The 14,782-nt window shown below is 45.4% G+C and overlaps 1 protein-coding gene across 3 annotated transcripts; it reads left to right on the top strand.

Annotated features, from left to right (window-relative positions):
* The first annotated feature begins 2,913 nt into the window (after positions 1 to 2,913).
* Positions 2,914 to 14,643, top strand: LOC133340963 (acetylserotonin O-methyltransferase-like). 3 transcript variants are annotated; one of them, XM_061549510.1, is made up of 9 exons: positions 2,914 to 2,990; positions 4,315 to 4,423; positions 6,504 to 6,747; positions 7,864 to 7,993; positions 8,729 to 8,797; positions 9,089 to 9,207; positions 10,026 to 10,160; positions 13,150 to 13,272; positions 13,927 to 14,643. In XM_061549510.1, the coding sequence occupies exons 2-9, from the start codon at positions 4,325 to 4,327 to the stop codon at positions 14,136 to 14,138; spliced, it is 1,131 nt and encodes a 376-aa protein (XP_061405494.1). In that variant the 5' UTR covers positions 2,914 to 2,990; positions 4,315 to 4,324; the 3' UTR covers positions 14,139 to 14,643. The 3 variants fall into 3 exon arrangements, with proteins under 3 accessions (XP_061405494.1, XP_061405493.1, XP_061405492.1); XM_061549509.1 differs by lacking the exon at positions 2,914 to 2,990 and adding an exon at positions 3,933 to 3,968; XM_061549508.1 differs by lacking the exon at positions 2,914 to 2,990 and adding an exon at positions 4,003 to 4,174 and having other exon boundaries at positions 13,927 to 14,638.
* The last annotated feature ends 139 nt before the right edge of the window (positions 14,644 to 14,782 follow it).

The following is a 14,782-nucleotide window of genomic DNA, read 5'->3' as shown; positions in this document are numbered from 1 at the left end:
CAGAGGTCGCAACCGGGTACCCTGATACCCGTACCCTACCCGATACACGGCTACCCGTACCCGGCCCGGGTAGCCGTTTGCGACCCTGGTGAGGCCGGGTACGGGTACGGGTAGGCCGTGAGTCACTGGTGAGTCGCCGTTTTCTTGGTTCTTTCGGTAAAGTCACGTAGAATGGAAATAATAAAAGAATAATAAAATAATAAAAATAATAATGAAAATAAAACAAAGTAATATAAGAATTTTTTTTATTATTTCCATTCGACGTGACTTTACCGAAAGAACCAAGAAGATGAATCCCTGCAGTCACGAAAGCTTTAAATCGAAAGAGTAACCGTTTGTCACTCATTTCGGGTAGGGTACGGGTAAGGAATCAAAACCCGTTTGCGACCTCTGCCGCAAAGTCTACAACCACGAGTTGGCAACCGGAATATAAGGAGTGCGATATAACAAGAAAATCTATTTTTAAAAAACCTTCCCCTCTAAATATATAATAAAGGCCGCCAATGCACGTGATTACGAGACGACGGTCCTTAATGAATAACGTCATCAAGCAGCCCTCGAAAGAGCCGCAGGTTGATGACCCCCTGGTCTACATCCTAAACGACCACTTCCTTAAACCGTACAACACTCAAAATGAACTGGGCACATCTAATCCCCTGATAGGCTTTCAACACGGGAGTGATAATAAAGATATTTACTGGTAGGAACCTCCTGGTTACACCAGCCCACAGGGGATTATTGTGTCCGTCGTGCAGGGAGGGGCTGGATGAGGAGGGAGGGGCTGGGTGGGGAGGAGTGGGGCTGGATGGGGAGGGGCTGGTCACCCCGTGGTGCCCTTATAAAACTCAACGTTTAACCTACTCACGCCGGCTTGTGCCCGCCCTCACAGTCGGGCATTTTTGCGGAATACACCACGCCGCCGTTGACCCTGGGCCATTGACCGAGCAACCCAACGTTCCTACCAGCTCCCTCCGCAGGAATGTGTTAATGAATGGCCGATAACCTATTTTCACCTGGTCAATGAGAGTCTGCTGTTTTGAGCATCGTTACTTTGTGCGATGGTCAAACGAGGACACCTTAACGCAAGGTAAGACTAGAATAAGCGGTGTTGGCAGTGACACGTAACGATCAAGGGGGGTCAATACTGTCCAAGCAGACGAGTGCCGACATGAGTCTGGCACGTCTGTCCCTGCGGATATTGTAACCATCGACCAGAGCTGTTCATCCCATCATATTGAAAGGTCGTCCGCACGAGTGATCGATCCCTGGCAAGGGAACGTTTTTTTTGTTCCAGCAACACTCATAGGAAGCTCTTCCCGAAGCCCCGAGCTCTCGGCATACACAGCCCTTTATCTAACCTTGCACTACCCACCATCAGTAAACCTCACGGCCTCCTTATTACTTTTTTGTTTTTTTCGGTAAAGTCACGTCGGTATAAAAAAATCAAATCAAATAAATGAAAACAACTAAATTAAATCACGACGTTTCGGGCGCAACACAAGCGTCCTTCTTCAGGTGGGGACAACGTAGCGAAAGCACAACCGCTTAAGTGTGTCTAAGACAGTGGCGTAGCTAGGATATTTTGCGCCCGGGGACAAACTATAAAATTGGCGCCCCCCCCCCCCGTTTAATCACATACCAAAATGTAATTACATGACATGTAGGCTGTGTGTGGCGGGATGTATATACTTTTAGGTTGAGGTGTAGATTTGTGCAGTAGTTTCAGGCTGCCGCGCCCGCCGCAATAAGTTCTAATGTAACGTTGTAAGCCTCATTTTGGCGCTCCTTTACCTTGGCGCCCGGGGACATATGTACCCCCTGCCCCCCCTAGCTACGCCTCTGGTCTAAGAGATGGCTGTGACGAGGAGTTATATAGTCGCGGGGGGATGGAGGGAGGGGGAGGGGCCATGGTGAGTGTGTGGGCGGACTGTGGGCTGGGAGGCAACGATGTGAGGAACGGGGTGGGCGCAACGTACGGAGTTCAAACTGAAGCTTTGTGATGCAGGGGGCGGAAGTAGATAAGGAAGCTAAGATTAAGCAGCGTTTTGTTATGCTGCCGAGGAAGTATCTATCATTAGGGTTTACTCCAATCCCCTATGCGCACCGTCGGTTTTCATCATTTCTCTTGGACGTGTGAGTCCGTGCATCACTCCGTGATCCCACCAATGCCAATTCGCGAGTGTGGTCCCGTGTGTCCCCCCCCCCCCCCACGTAACCTCGACACGACCTCCACAATATCTCGTCGGGGCTGCGCTTGCCCGAGAGCCGGCCCATTCACTCGTCGCTCGGTGCTCTTTGAGTTGATGAAATGCGAAGGGAGATGCGACTTCTTTATAGTATTCGTTTAGGGCTGCGGGATTCTGTTCGGGGTTAGGAACTGTATTGCCTAAGACTGCTTTTTCTTTTTGTATTCGTGTAAGGTTGGGGGTCTATCGCTGGGGTTTGGGATTCATCTGTAAGGTCAACAGTTGTCGTCTTCGTTGTCGGGTTAGATGCATTCGTGTCTATGACTCCTTACCGTGCGCCGCATCTGCATGGCAAAGGGGACGTCCATAAATGACGTCACGCGATTTTGGACGATTTTTGATCCCACCCCCCGTTCGTCACACGACGTTGCAAAAAGTCAGACCCCCCCCTGAAATATGACGTCACAAAGCTCTGCCCCCCCCCTAAAAAAAATATAAAACATGCTTCAAATCGCTTTAAACTAATTGTCATTGTAGTGCGTATTTAATATGGCGCTGCACTCTCATGTTGTAGGAGAAAACATGTATTAAAAAGTATATTTAATTAGGTAGAACGTGTTGTCTATATTTATTTAAAGTTGCGCATTTTGATGTGACGTCACATTTCTAACCCCCCCGCCCCCTCGTCACACATCGTCACAAATGTCTGACCCCCCCCCCCCCCCAGGTGCGTGACGTCATTTATGGACGGCCCCAAAGTCGCCTCGAGATCAAGACTCAGCATTGCTCCGAGCACATTTTTCGGCACGTGGGGGGAGGGGTGCAACTGGGTCGGCATCGGGGATCAGAGTCATGGGTGGAAAAACCCAATTTTTCCAGCGGCAACTCAGAGTGGGGTGCGGCAGTGAAATGCAGGATTGCAAGATTCCAGTGGAACTCAATTTGCTCTCTCCTCGCCCTCCTCCAAAACAAAGACAAAGCTCCCCCGTGTAGCCTGTAACAGACTGTTGGGGCAAGTGCTGTTAGCGAGCTGCACTTATGAAGTTCGGCACAGCCTTTGTCTCCCCAGTGGCGATGTTTACACACCGCACCAGGTACTCATTTGAGGCTGAGTCGACCTAGGGGATGCCCGAAGCCGGGTTCGCTGGTGTTGGTGGCCGTGAGCGGTAATCGATCTCGGGTCACTGTGTTCGTAGCACAGCACGCTACCCGCTACACCATCGCTCCCCTCCAACATACACACACGAAGAGCCAGGAACAACATTGGACGGTGGACAATAGAAGGGCCGTGTATATAGAACAGGTAGTCATTTCAATCGGTTTTTTTTTCATAAGGTGAGATAAATGAACACCGGAGATGCATTTTTCGAGATTGTTTTTTCATTGCAAAATTAACGAATAACATTTTAAATTTCGATTTAAAGCTTTCGTGACTGCAGGGATTCATCTTCTTGGTTCTTTCGGTAAAGTCACGTAGAATTGAAATAATAAAATAATAAACATTTAACAGAATTTTATTAAATAAAACAATTTTATTATGTATTATTTTTGTTATTTTATTATTTCCCTTCTACGTGACTTTACCGAAAGAACCAAGAAGATGAATCCCTGCAGTTACGAAAGCTTTAAATCGACCTTTAGCGATGTCTGCTTAGCCAGGGCCCCTTTGTTACCAAGTCAATTGCACCAACGAACCCCACCCCCGAATGTGAAATATATTTCACCGCCCCACACACACACACATCCAGTGCTGTAAACAGGCTGTAAACTGCACGTTTCGTGGTAGGCTTTTGTGTGTGTGTGTGCGTTTCACTTGAGGCTTACTCCATACTTTGAACGCAGAGAGCCCCAGGGTTTAATTACTTATTATCCGTTCGTAAACCGGTCAGTCGAGTCAGTTGCGTTTGCATCTTGAGCGCTTGGTGCAGAAGACGTGTATTGTTGGCCAGCTTTCAGCCGCGCAGTGTTAAATCGACGATTATTCATCGGTATATGGTCGCACGTAACTCTTTTTCTTCCGCTGGTTCTGCGTTTGTATGTTTTCGCTCACGGTTTTAAAAAATTATAATCATCGAGAAACCTTTTTTCGAGCATAGTAAAAATTTTTTACCCCTTTCCACATCCGAAGGTGAAAGCAGATGGCTCTCCAGCAGACGAACGAAAATCCGCAGGCTTCCGCGGAAGACGACTACCCGACCTATATTCAGGAATTAGCCAATGGATATCGCAAATCGAAGGTGAGTCTTCGTCTTGCGGTACTCTTGTCTGAAACTCGGCACAGTCGTCAACAACATTGCAATGAAATGCATACAAATTGCTCTTTTGCATACAGCACAAGAAGGGCGATTGCCCGAAACGTCGCCTATTACACTGGTCAACAACAAAAAATTCTGGCCTGGACTTTTGGAATACCTTATGCCAGAAAAAGTGTGTTGACCAGTGTTATGTGTGTGTGTGTCCTTTTTTTACGGCCGTGTGTTAGTGACGAATGTCTATAATAAAGGTGTTTTTTTTGTTAGATCACGTAAATATAAAAGTGCCGTTAAACCCACCACCCGACACAGCCAATAAGTAGTAATGTGTGGTGTCACGTAAACAGAACGTGGCAATTCGTTACTAATGAAGAGGAGTCGGAGACTGGTTACTCGCTTATTTAAACACGAGTACAGCACTAACCGGTTGTGTGCTGGAGAGTAAAAACACAACATTTTCAATTCGAGTACGACGTTTCGCCAGTAATTGCAACCAGCATCATCAGGCGGCAGCCAGAGTTGTGGATACATCCTCCTCCTGTTTTCGGTCTTCAATAGAGGGACACACGTGACGTCGTCACACTAAAGTGAAGAACGTTTTGCGTGTTTGTGGCGCCTGTTCATGCACCGCTGCCAATGCGGTCGACGATTCTGTACCGCAAAGTAACGGTATCTAGAACTGGGGTGTAATCGTGCACCGAATCGTCTATATTTAGTATCAAGTTCATGATGCGCATCATGCATGCTTCGAATGGCATGCTGTACGAATCAGTCTTTTCAGTTCATTGTTGTTGTGGACGATACTGGGGGAGGGGGGGGGGGCATCTACAGCGGTGTACATTGCACATTTATACCTGGGGTGCAGGTGGAATGAAACACTGATTTGACCTTACCTCCAAAATGAGATGTTTTTTTAAACTCAAACTTTTCCATTGCAAGACCTCTGATTAGCTACAGACGGTGCGAAATAAGTTCAACATGCAGTACATAACAAGACAGGCACTCTGCCACTGCACCATCAGCAGATCGTGATAGGTTCATGATACAATGTTCATTCCTATGCCGCTCCACACTGCTGGATGAAGGCATTCCCATGCTGCGTGGTTGTCTAACCAGACTTTCAGTCGTGATGACATGGGGCAGAGACATTGCGGTAGAGCACGCGTTTTCAGTTAGTTGCAAAGGTTCGCTGTTGTAGCCCAGGGGCCGCCCTGGTTAACGCTGTGGGTGTCTCAAGAATGAGAAAATTACACGCGCCGCCTGCTTCGCAGTGAACGTCTAAGATCCCTACTCTAAGATCCCTACTCTAAGATCCCTACTCTAAGATCCCTACTCTAAGATCCCTACTCTAAGATCCCTACTCTAAGATCCCTACTCTAAGATCCCTACTCTAAGATCCCTACTCTAAGATCCCTACTCTAAAATCCCTACTCTAAGATCCCTACTCTAAGATCCCTACTCTAAGATCCCTACTCTAAGATCCCTACTCTAAGATCCCTACTCTAAGATCCCATATCTAAAATTCCTACTCTAAGATCCCTACTCTAAGATCCCTACTCTAAGATCCCTACTCTAAAATCCCTACTCTAAGATCCCTACTCTAAGATCCCTACTCTAAGATCCCTACTCTAAGATCCCTACTCTAAGAGCCCTACTCTAAGATCCCTACTCTAAGATCCCTACTCTAAGATCCCTACTCTAAGATCCCTACTCTAAGATCCCTACTCTAAGATCCCTACTCTAAGATCCCGTGCCGTTGCTTGAAGAAGAGTCGGCTGGCCAACGTGTGCCGGTGTGACGGTGCAAATTTGATCAATTGTTCGCATATCAACGATGGGAGCCACTTAACAACATCCACCCACAACCGTTTTCTGGCCAGTGCCGCGTTCACGTTGTGTTTCACAGAGACAGCGGCCATAGCGCGCGGAGCCCAAGACGCACTGAAACATGGGGAGCGTGGCACAAGTATTCCTAAGTAATCTGGATGACGCTTTGGAAAAAACCCCACAAACACACGCACAAATTGTTTGAATCGCGCTATGTGTCTGTGATTCCTGCACCAAAGATCCTGTTTACAGCCTGTGAGCTGGGGGTGTTCGATCTCCTTGAGGACACCCCGGACCGTGCCGGCATGACGGTAGCAGCGTTGGTGGCAGAGATGGGGCGAGCAGGAGATCAGCAGCAGCAGCAGCAGGAGGAGGAGGAGGGTGCAGGAAGAGGAGAAGTGGTGAGCAAGGACGGCCTGGAGCGACTGGTAGATGCCTGCGTTGGGCTGGACCTGCTGAGAGTGAGCATTCACGAGGGAACAGGTATACACCACTGGTGCAAAATGGGGCTGTCACATGTGTACACACACAGCTGTCAGTCATTTATAAACTAAACTATAAAAAAAATAGTTTTACCAGGTAAGGCCCACTGAACTATGTTGCTCTTTTTCATATAGCTGGAAAATAAAAAATAAAAAATAAATTATTTTTTATTTTCCAGCTATAATAGCTCTTTAACAGAAGCAACCTGGCCACAAATGATAGCTCAACGAAGTGGCTTATCGTGTGGAAACGTTTATCAGCCAAATACTGTACTCTTAAACGCATGTTTCTAAACACGGAGGGGAAAACCCGGTGGACCCGGAGAAAAATCCACGTGACCACGGGGAGAACATGCAAACTCCAAATATACAGCAGGTGTCAGGGTCGGGATCGAACCTCCGACCTCCTCCATACCAGGCGAGGTAGTTAACATTTAAATAAATCAGATAATTTATTTCAGTTGGCATATGAATAACTAAAATGAAGTGGACAAAAATAGTCATTTACAGCACGGTTTTGCCTTTCAGTTGTGTTTATTCTCATTTGTCTATGCATGCGGTCCATACTTGAATTCCCTGTTTGGTCTGCTAATTGATTCCTTACGGAGCAGTTATCTCAAATACCCATTTGTTTTGACACTTCGAGATGTACTACATGGAACACGTGGTATAAATAATAAATTATGATGATATTAATTCACCCAGATACACGTGATGCCTATGGCCAATCACCCAGGATGCACTCAATCTCATCAGATCTTGGTAGCTAAGCGGGTTTGAGCCTGGATAATGCATGGATAGGTGACCACCAGTAATCCATTATTCTGTAATTCACTCCCACCTTCGCTAACTCAAACTGACCAGCGTGGTGAAGTATGGTCAAATAACCCTCACTGCCTGCATGGCATGGGAGATCCCTCATCCAGCAGTGATTTGTCAAACAGGCTGTACATGTGATTGGTGTAAGTTGTGAAAATATTAACAGTTCTTTGTAACGGCGAGTCCTTTCCTGCGACATGGTAGCATAGAGTAGAACGGTTCTGTGTGTTTGATTAAAGCTGCTTTAAAAAAACAAAAATCTGCAATGGTGAGCCCCACCGCTGTTTATTTCCCACAGCGATTTACAGCAACACGAAGCAAGCGAGCACCTACTTGACTCGCTCCAGCCCCAAGTCTATGCACGACGTCATGATCTTCAACTCGCACACTGTCTACCCCTTGTTTCATACTCTCCCATCGGCTGTGAGGTGACCGCGACAAAACCTCTTCTACTTTTATATACTTCTATATTTGTCCCAGGTGTAAGGCTCACTGAGCTTTTTCAAAAGCGTCCTGCCTGCAAATGATAGCTCAACCAAGTGGCTAAATCACGTGGAAATTCACAGCAGACAAATACTCGAAACGCACGTTGATTCATAATGATGCGGAGGGAAAAACCCGAGGACCCGGGTAAAAATTCACGCGACCATGGGCAGAACATTCAAACTCCAAATATGCAGGTGTCAGGGTCGGAATTGAGCCTAGGACCTCCTGTATACCAGGCGAGGTAGTTAACATCTTGCCACCATGGCTCCCTTAGCGTCTGTCCTCAGAGTCATCGCAATGCGTGAAAACAACTATTCAATGTGGATGAGACCGTTTCGGCTCATCCTTGCTGCGTTCACCAACACTGCAGGCCAAAGCACTTTTGGCAGCCTTTGGTCTAGCACTGGTGAGACAAAGCCACGAAAGAGGCTATCTCTGGTGTAGGCCAAGCAGTTTCAGGGGCTGTGCACACATTATAAGCAAAATCATCATGTGTGTGGTTAAATGCAGACTTGACGCCTTGTAATTTGTGTATACAGTATTTGGTGTTTTGACATCTTAACCCCTGTATTATTGCCAGAAAGAGTAAAGCCTTTTCTTATTTTTTTATCAGGATTTATCAGGTTTAAACGAGCAGGTACATCTAATTGTTTTCATTTTGCCCAATTGTCTTGCAGAGAAGGTAAACACCAGCATAAAAAAGCTTTTGGAGTACAATCTGAGGACATATTTGAGGCCCTGTACCGGTAAGCTTCATCATTGTTTTTATACATTTCACAAGGTCTTTGGATAGTCATCATCATCATGATTCATCTACTCGATGAAGGCCTCACCAAATCCGCCAGCATATATCACTATCTTGTGATGTAATAATCGCACGAGTGAATTGAAACGCTCCATCTCTTCGGCAGACGTGATACTGGACCCGTTCTGCCCTCGGCTGCCCACTCCATTATTTCTTGATCATCGGCCCATCGGGGATAATGCTATCCAGCAACTTGAATGTGTCAGACTGCTGCATCGTTGCTTGTGTGCAGGACAGAGGAGGAGAGGATGAAGTTCATGCGTTTTTTTTATTCCATCTGGTCAAACGACGGCCCCTATATCCTCAATGCCTTCGATCTCTCCTCCTTCAAGGATGTCTGTGACGTTGGAGGTGAGTTGAGGACAAGCCAGCAATGCATGCCACCAGATAAGCACTGAATGAATATCTTTACACACTTGGTCGAGCACAACTCTGGACCGGACTCCAGCTCCTTGGCCGAAGTAAATTTGACAGTGGCGCAAATAACAAATACCGTACAATAGTTAATTCTCGACATCGCTCGTTAAATAGCGTTTCGATGTGTTACGTTCAATTTTTTGTTTAAATATCCTGTTGTCTTGTAAACAACTTGATGTAATGCAGATCAGCCTTGCAACTGAGGCAGTGCATCTTACGTCTCCTTGATCTTTAGTTGAACTCCTTGTTTGAATCAAGGATACTGCTACGATTGCTGTGAAAATTCTAAATTACTTTCCACAAAAAAATATCTTCCAAAGTCAGTGCGAGTCTGTATCTCTCTCGTAGATTGTCGTAGTGTAGCGGTTAGCGCACGGCGCTACGAACCCGGCGACCCGGGTTCGATTCCCGCTCACGGCCAACACCAGTGACGATGATCTGAACCAGTTCTGGGCCTCCCCCTAGGTCGACTCAACCTAAAACGAGTACCTGGTGCGGTGTGTAAACATCGGCACTGGGGAGACAAAGGCGTCCGGGCGTGGTGCTGGCCACCCACCCCCTCGTGTGCCGTGCCGGCTTTCGTAGGTGCTCGCTAACAGCACTTGCCCCTGCAGTGTGTTAAGGCTACACGGGGGGGGCCTTTGTCTTGTCTCTGTCGCAAAAAAAACAAGAGTGAGAGTAAAGCTGGCTGTTGTCAATTGCAGCAGCAGAATGGCGCTGATAAGATCGTGTGTTTGCTTTCATGAGTGCAGGAGGCACGGGTGTTTTGGCTCAGCAGTTTGCCAGAATGTACCCCGACGCCCGGGTCACCTTGTTCGACCTCCCAGATGTTTTGGAAGTCACACAGAAGCACTTCCTCACCTTCGGCAACGTGAAGCTGCACGCAGGTGACAACACTGGCTGCGGATTCCCATCGTCGTGTGGATTTTTTCCTCCGGTTTTTTTCGCCACATTTAGAAACATTGCGTTGAGTGTACAGGTAGTCCCCGACTTACGACGGAGATGCGTTACGACGACCCCATCATCGTAAGTCGAAAATGTCGTAAGTCGAAGATGGCCTCGCCTACCCAGCGAGTCTTAAAGAATGGTGATAATTGAGCAAAACAGAGCAATTTACAGTACCGTGCTGTATAAACTATAAGCGTGCAGTACATCCCGGCAGCGTCCCAACGTACAGCGTCGTACCTCGTGTACGCTGCTGCGTTTGCCTGCCGCGTGAAATGTAAAATAATTTTGTCAAATCGCGATCGCCATCGTTAGATCGAAATATCGTAAGTCGGACCATCGTAAGTCGGGGACTACCTGTATTTGGCTGCTTTAAATGTCCACATGACAAGCCACTTCATCTAGCTGTCATTTGTGGCCAGGTGCGCTTCTTAAAAAGAGCTACATAGCTCAGTGGGTCCTACCTGCTAAAATAAAAAATGTGTACTTTTAAATATTGACTTAAAGCTTTCGTGACTGCAGGAATTCATATTCTTGGGTCTTTCGGTAAAGTCACGTAGATAGGTTCAAAGAAATGTAAAAAAGTTACGAAAAACTACGACGTTTCGATCTTAACACGAGCAACATTCTGCCTCAGCAGTTTTCCGCAATTTTTTCTCCTGATGACGAATGCTTGTGTTGCGATTGAAACGTCGTAGTTTATTTGTTATTTTTTGTTATTTTCTTTGAACCTATCTACGTGACTTTACCGAAAGAACCAAGAATATACTTTTAAACAGTTTAGTTTATAATTCCCCCTGAGCGCAGGGGACTGAAACGGTTGTAAAAAAACACGTCAACGTATAACGCAAAAATCCAAAGCTGAACACTTGCGTTGCTGCAGATTTGATGCTATATGCTTTCAAGAGTGATGATCATTTAGCTAGGCGGTCGTAGGGCATGGCATGGCACTGAATATTAAAAAAATGTGCAAACTTGAGATGGCTCACAGTTCAGATAAATTAGCTGGTACCGCTGACATCCAGGGTCTGAATGTAGGTTTCTGCCACCTGTGATCAAACCGAGTTCTCTTGTTGTTTTAGCTAGTTGTTGGTCTTGGACAAATGAAACAAAAACACCATCATGTCAAAGTTGGTTTTGCATTCAATTTGGATTATTCTAGCCCAAAGAATTAAAAATACCGTCTTTGACTGTCACACATGATAGCAAAGTGCCGCCCTCTGGATAAGAGAGCACATGAATAGATTTCAGTAGTAGTAGTTTCTTTGATATCTCTTTCTTTGGAAAGTTCTTCAACACGGCGTGATGCACTGCTCTCAGAGAGTTCCAAATTGATTAATTTGTTTCGCAACAGAAAGCTTAAAGCATCATGAGACACAAAGTGGAGAAGAAATATATATTATTAAAATGATTTGCATGTCGTTTTGAGAGTTAGGGTTATTGAAGTGTGCAGTGGTATTACTAAGTGGTGAATGGTGTGAGATTTGAGACTGCATTCACACTGTGAACTATTCTTGATCGTCAACTTGTGTTGCAGATGGCCTCATATGCCACGTGATGTCCGAATGCAGTTCAATACAAATCTATTCTTTGCAGGGGGAAATTGAGACCGGGGACGTCCGTGTGGTTAGCACATGCAGTTGTTTGGCACATTGTCATCACCCCAGGTCGATCCCCACCATGTCTCATAACACTGGTCAAAAAAAAAAAAAAATTCTGGCCTGCTGTTTGCAGTGGCGATGACAAAAGGAAAGGCTTTATCCAGCAGTGGTTAGAACATTTTAATCATGGCTCGAAAAAAATATCCAAGTGTTTTCAATTTCTGCACAGCAGTCTGAGTTGATTTGAAGCTTTCGTGACTGCAGGAATCCATACTCTTTGGTTCTTTCGGTAAAGTCTTTACCGAAAGAACCAAAGAGTAAGCAGTCCGAGTTGAAGTTTTCTAGTTTCTTCAGGAAACTTTTTATGACAATCTCTGATATATCAGATATATTTGAATAACACTAACACGTAGGCTTTCGCGACCAATGTTATTCATAATCAACGTTTTTGGGTTTAGATCGTGAATTGCCCGATGATGCTGGTTGCAATTACCAGCGAAACGTCGTACTCAAATTGTAAATGTTGTGGCTTCAACACACCGGTGGGCTAAAGCAGTGAACTATTTGTCTTTGTCAACGTGACATATTTTTTACTGATTGGCCGTGTCGGGTGGTGGAGGGTTACGACACATTTATAAATAACGCGATCTAAACCCAAAAACGTTGATTATGAATTGAATAACACTAGTCAACAAAAAAAATCATTTTTTTCTGGCCTGGACTTTTGCAGCTGTTTTAGACTAAGTTCAGGGTGCTGATTCCAAATCTGATCTCAGATTTTCTCTATCACATCTCATTTTTATGCTATCGGCATACCCCATTTTCATTGATTTTACCCGAACTTAACTCTGTTACTTATGATTGCAAGTTGTTGCGAGTCAGTGACTGCTTTAGTGTTAAAATACGGTGCTGTAGTTTTAGGATAGTGTGTTTATAATATCATTTTGTGTAGATATCCACATTTATTTAATATTTTTATTCTGCAGTTTTTATTGAAAATGCAATATTTGATATCTCAAAAACCTGATGTGATAGACAAACACTGATGCCAGATTTGGAATCAGCACCCCAAAATTACTTTAAAACCGTTGGAATACCTTATGCCAGAAAAAGTGTGTTGACCAGTGTAATAGAAAGCGGTCACTTTATTGATCAACCTTCTCACCCTATATTGATTCGAAACTTTCCTGACTGCAGGAATCCATACTCTTTGGTTCTTTCGAAAAGTAATGTAGGTAGAAATAAAATAAAACAAATCACGACGTTTCCATCGTCATCAGGCTACCCCTATCCCTCTAAAAGCTGCGCTCGTGTGTAACGCTTCGCGTAGGTGACTTCTTCAAGGACAAGATCCCTGAGGGCGACCTGTACATCCTGGCGCAGGTCGTACACGACTGGAAAGAAGATCAGTGCCTCACGCTGCTCCGCAACATCCACTCCAGCTGTCGGCCAGGTCACTCAGTTATTGATTTTATCTTGTAGCAAGAAAGTGTCCGCGGGGGGGGGGTATTTCCACAGCGTTGTTCCCCTCTTTGCATAAAAATGGAACTTAATAATTGCTTTTTTACCCTTTTATCTGGCAACAAAACTGACACCTTTTTTACAAGGAGTCATGTTTGCATAGACCACAATACCTGCAGTCATAATGAAAACAAAAAACATAACTCTGATAATGTTTGCACTGTCCTTGAAGTTGATTGGTCCACACCCGAGACAGCTTTTCTTAGAGCCTAGTCTCACATCGGTTGGACCAGATGACGCCAAAAGGCGCACAACTCAAAATGGAACTTGTTTCTGGCCAAATCATTCGTGCCCTTTTCACTTCATTTCGGCACTCTGTGTGTGGCAGTGGACTGAATCGGCCAGTGCGATACGGTACAGTGCCTAAATATACTTGGCGTGCTGAGACTAGGTTCCCCATAATTAGATTCCGTTTATCCGAATGAAATGAATATGGGGAAAAAACTCATGGCAAACGTAGGCAAATTAGCCACTTGTTTTCAGCAATTCCCATGGCGGTCATAATTCTGTGCAGTTAATCTTGGCTACGCGTCTTTGTTACCTCTCTTTTTCGCCGATCTACGACTGCGGTTTCACGTTGCTGCAGGCGGAGGGGTTCTGATCATCGAGACTCTGCTGAGGGAAGACCGGACCGGGCCAATAACCGCGCAGATTCACTCTGTCATCATGCTGATGCACACCGTGGGGAAGGAACGCACGGCCACGGAATACACGGAGCTGCTCACCCAGGCTGGGTTTCGTGACGTTCGCGTGGCCCACACGGGCAAGACGTTCAATGCCATTCTCGCGCGAAAATGACGCGCGCCGAGTGAAAACCGTCGCCAGAAAGAAAAAAAACGATTTGGTTAATGGGATATTTTTTTTGGGATCAGTTAAAAACATTTTTTTTTTAAATTGGCAAATTATTTCTTTTACGCACGTTTTTATTCGAAATGACTTTTACGCGTGAAAATATAATCGCTTTCCGATTTAACATCGCGCCAAAGTTTGTCTCTCAGCACTGGCCTATAACACAATTACAATGATGCATGTATGCTTGGTGTCACTCTGATCTCTGGTGGAACTGGGTGCTTGGGTAATAAAACTAACAAAAAATAAAAATCGTGGCTTCTTAACATGAAACTGGATGTGCTCATACTCTTAGGTTTTTTTCGGTAAAGTCACGTAGGTAAAAAAATTCATAATAATAAAAATAAATGAAAATAACTAAATTAAATCACGACGTTTCGGAAGCAACACAAGCCTCCGTCATCAGGTGTAACTGCTCCAGTAAAATTACTGTAGCGTGTGAAGAAAACTATTCAAGACACCTGTTATCTCCCCCCCCCCCCCGACTCATTGGCTCCTCCCTGCCCAGCACCCTTTAAAAAAACACGTGTCTTAAATAGCTCTCTTCACACGCTACAGTAATTTTACTGGAGCAGTTCCACCTGATGACGGAT

The sequence above is a fragment of the Lethenteron reissneri genome, chromosome 10 (assembly GCF_015708825.2).
Source record: "Lethenteron reissneri isolate LAM-NWPU_2019-01 chromosome 10, ASM1570882v1, whole genome shotgun sequence".
Lineage (NCBI taxonomy): Eukaryota > Metazoa > Chordata > Hyperoartia > Petromyzontiformes > Petromyzontidae > Lethenteron > Lethenteron reissneri.
Note: the sequence above shows the minus strand (reverse complement) of the source record. Positions and strands in the feature narration are given on the sequence as shown.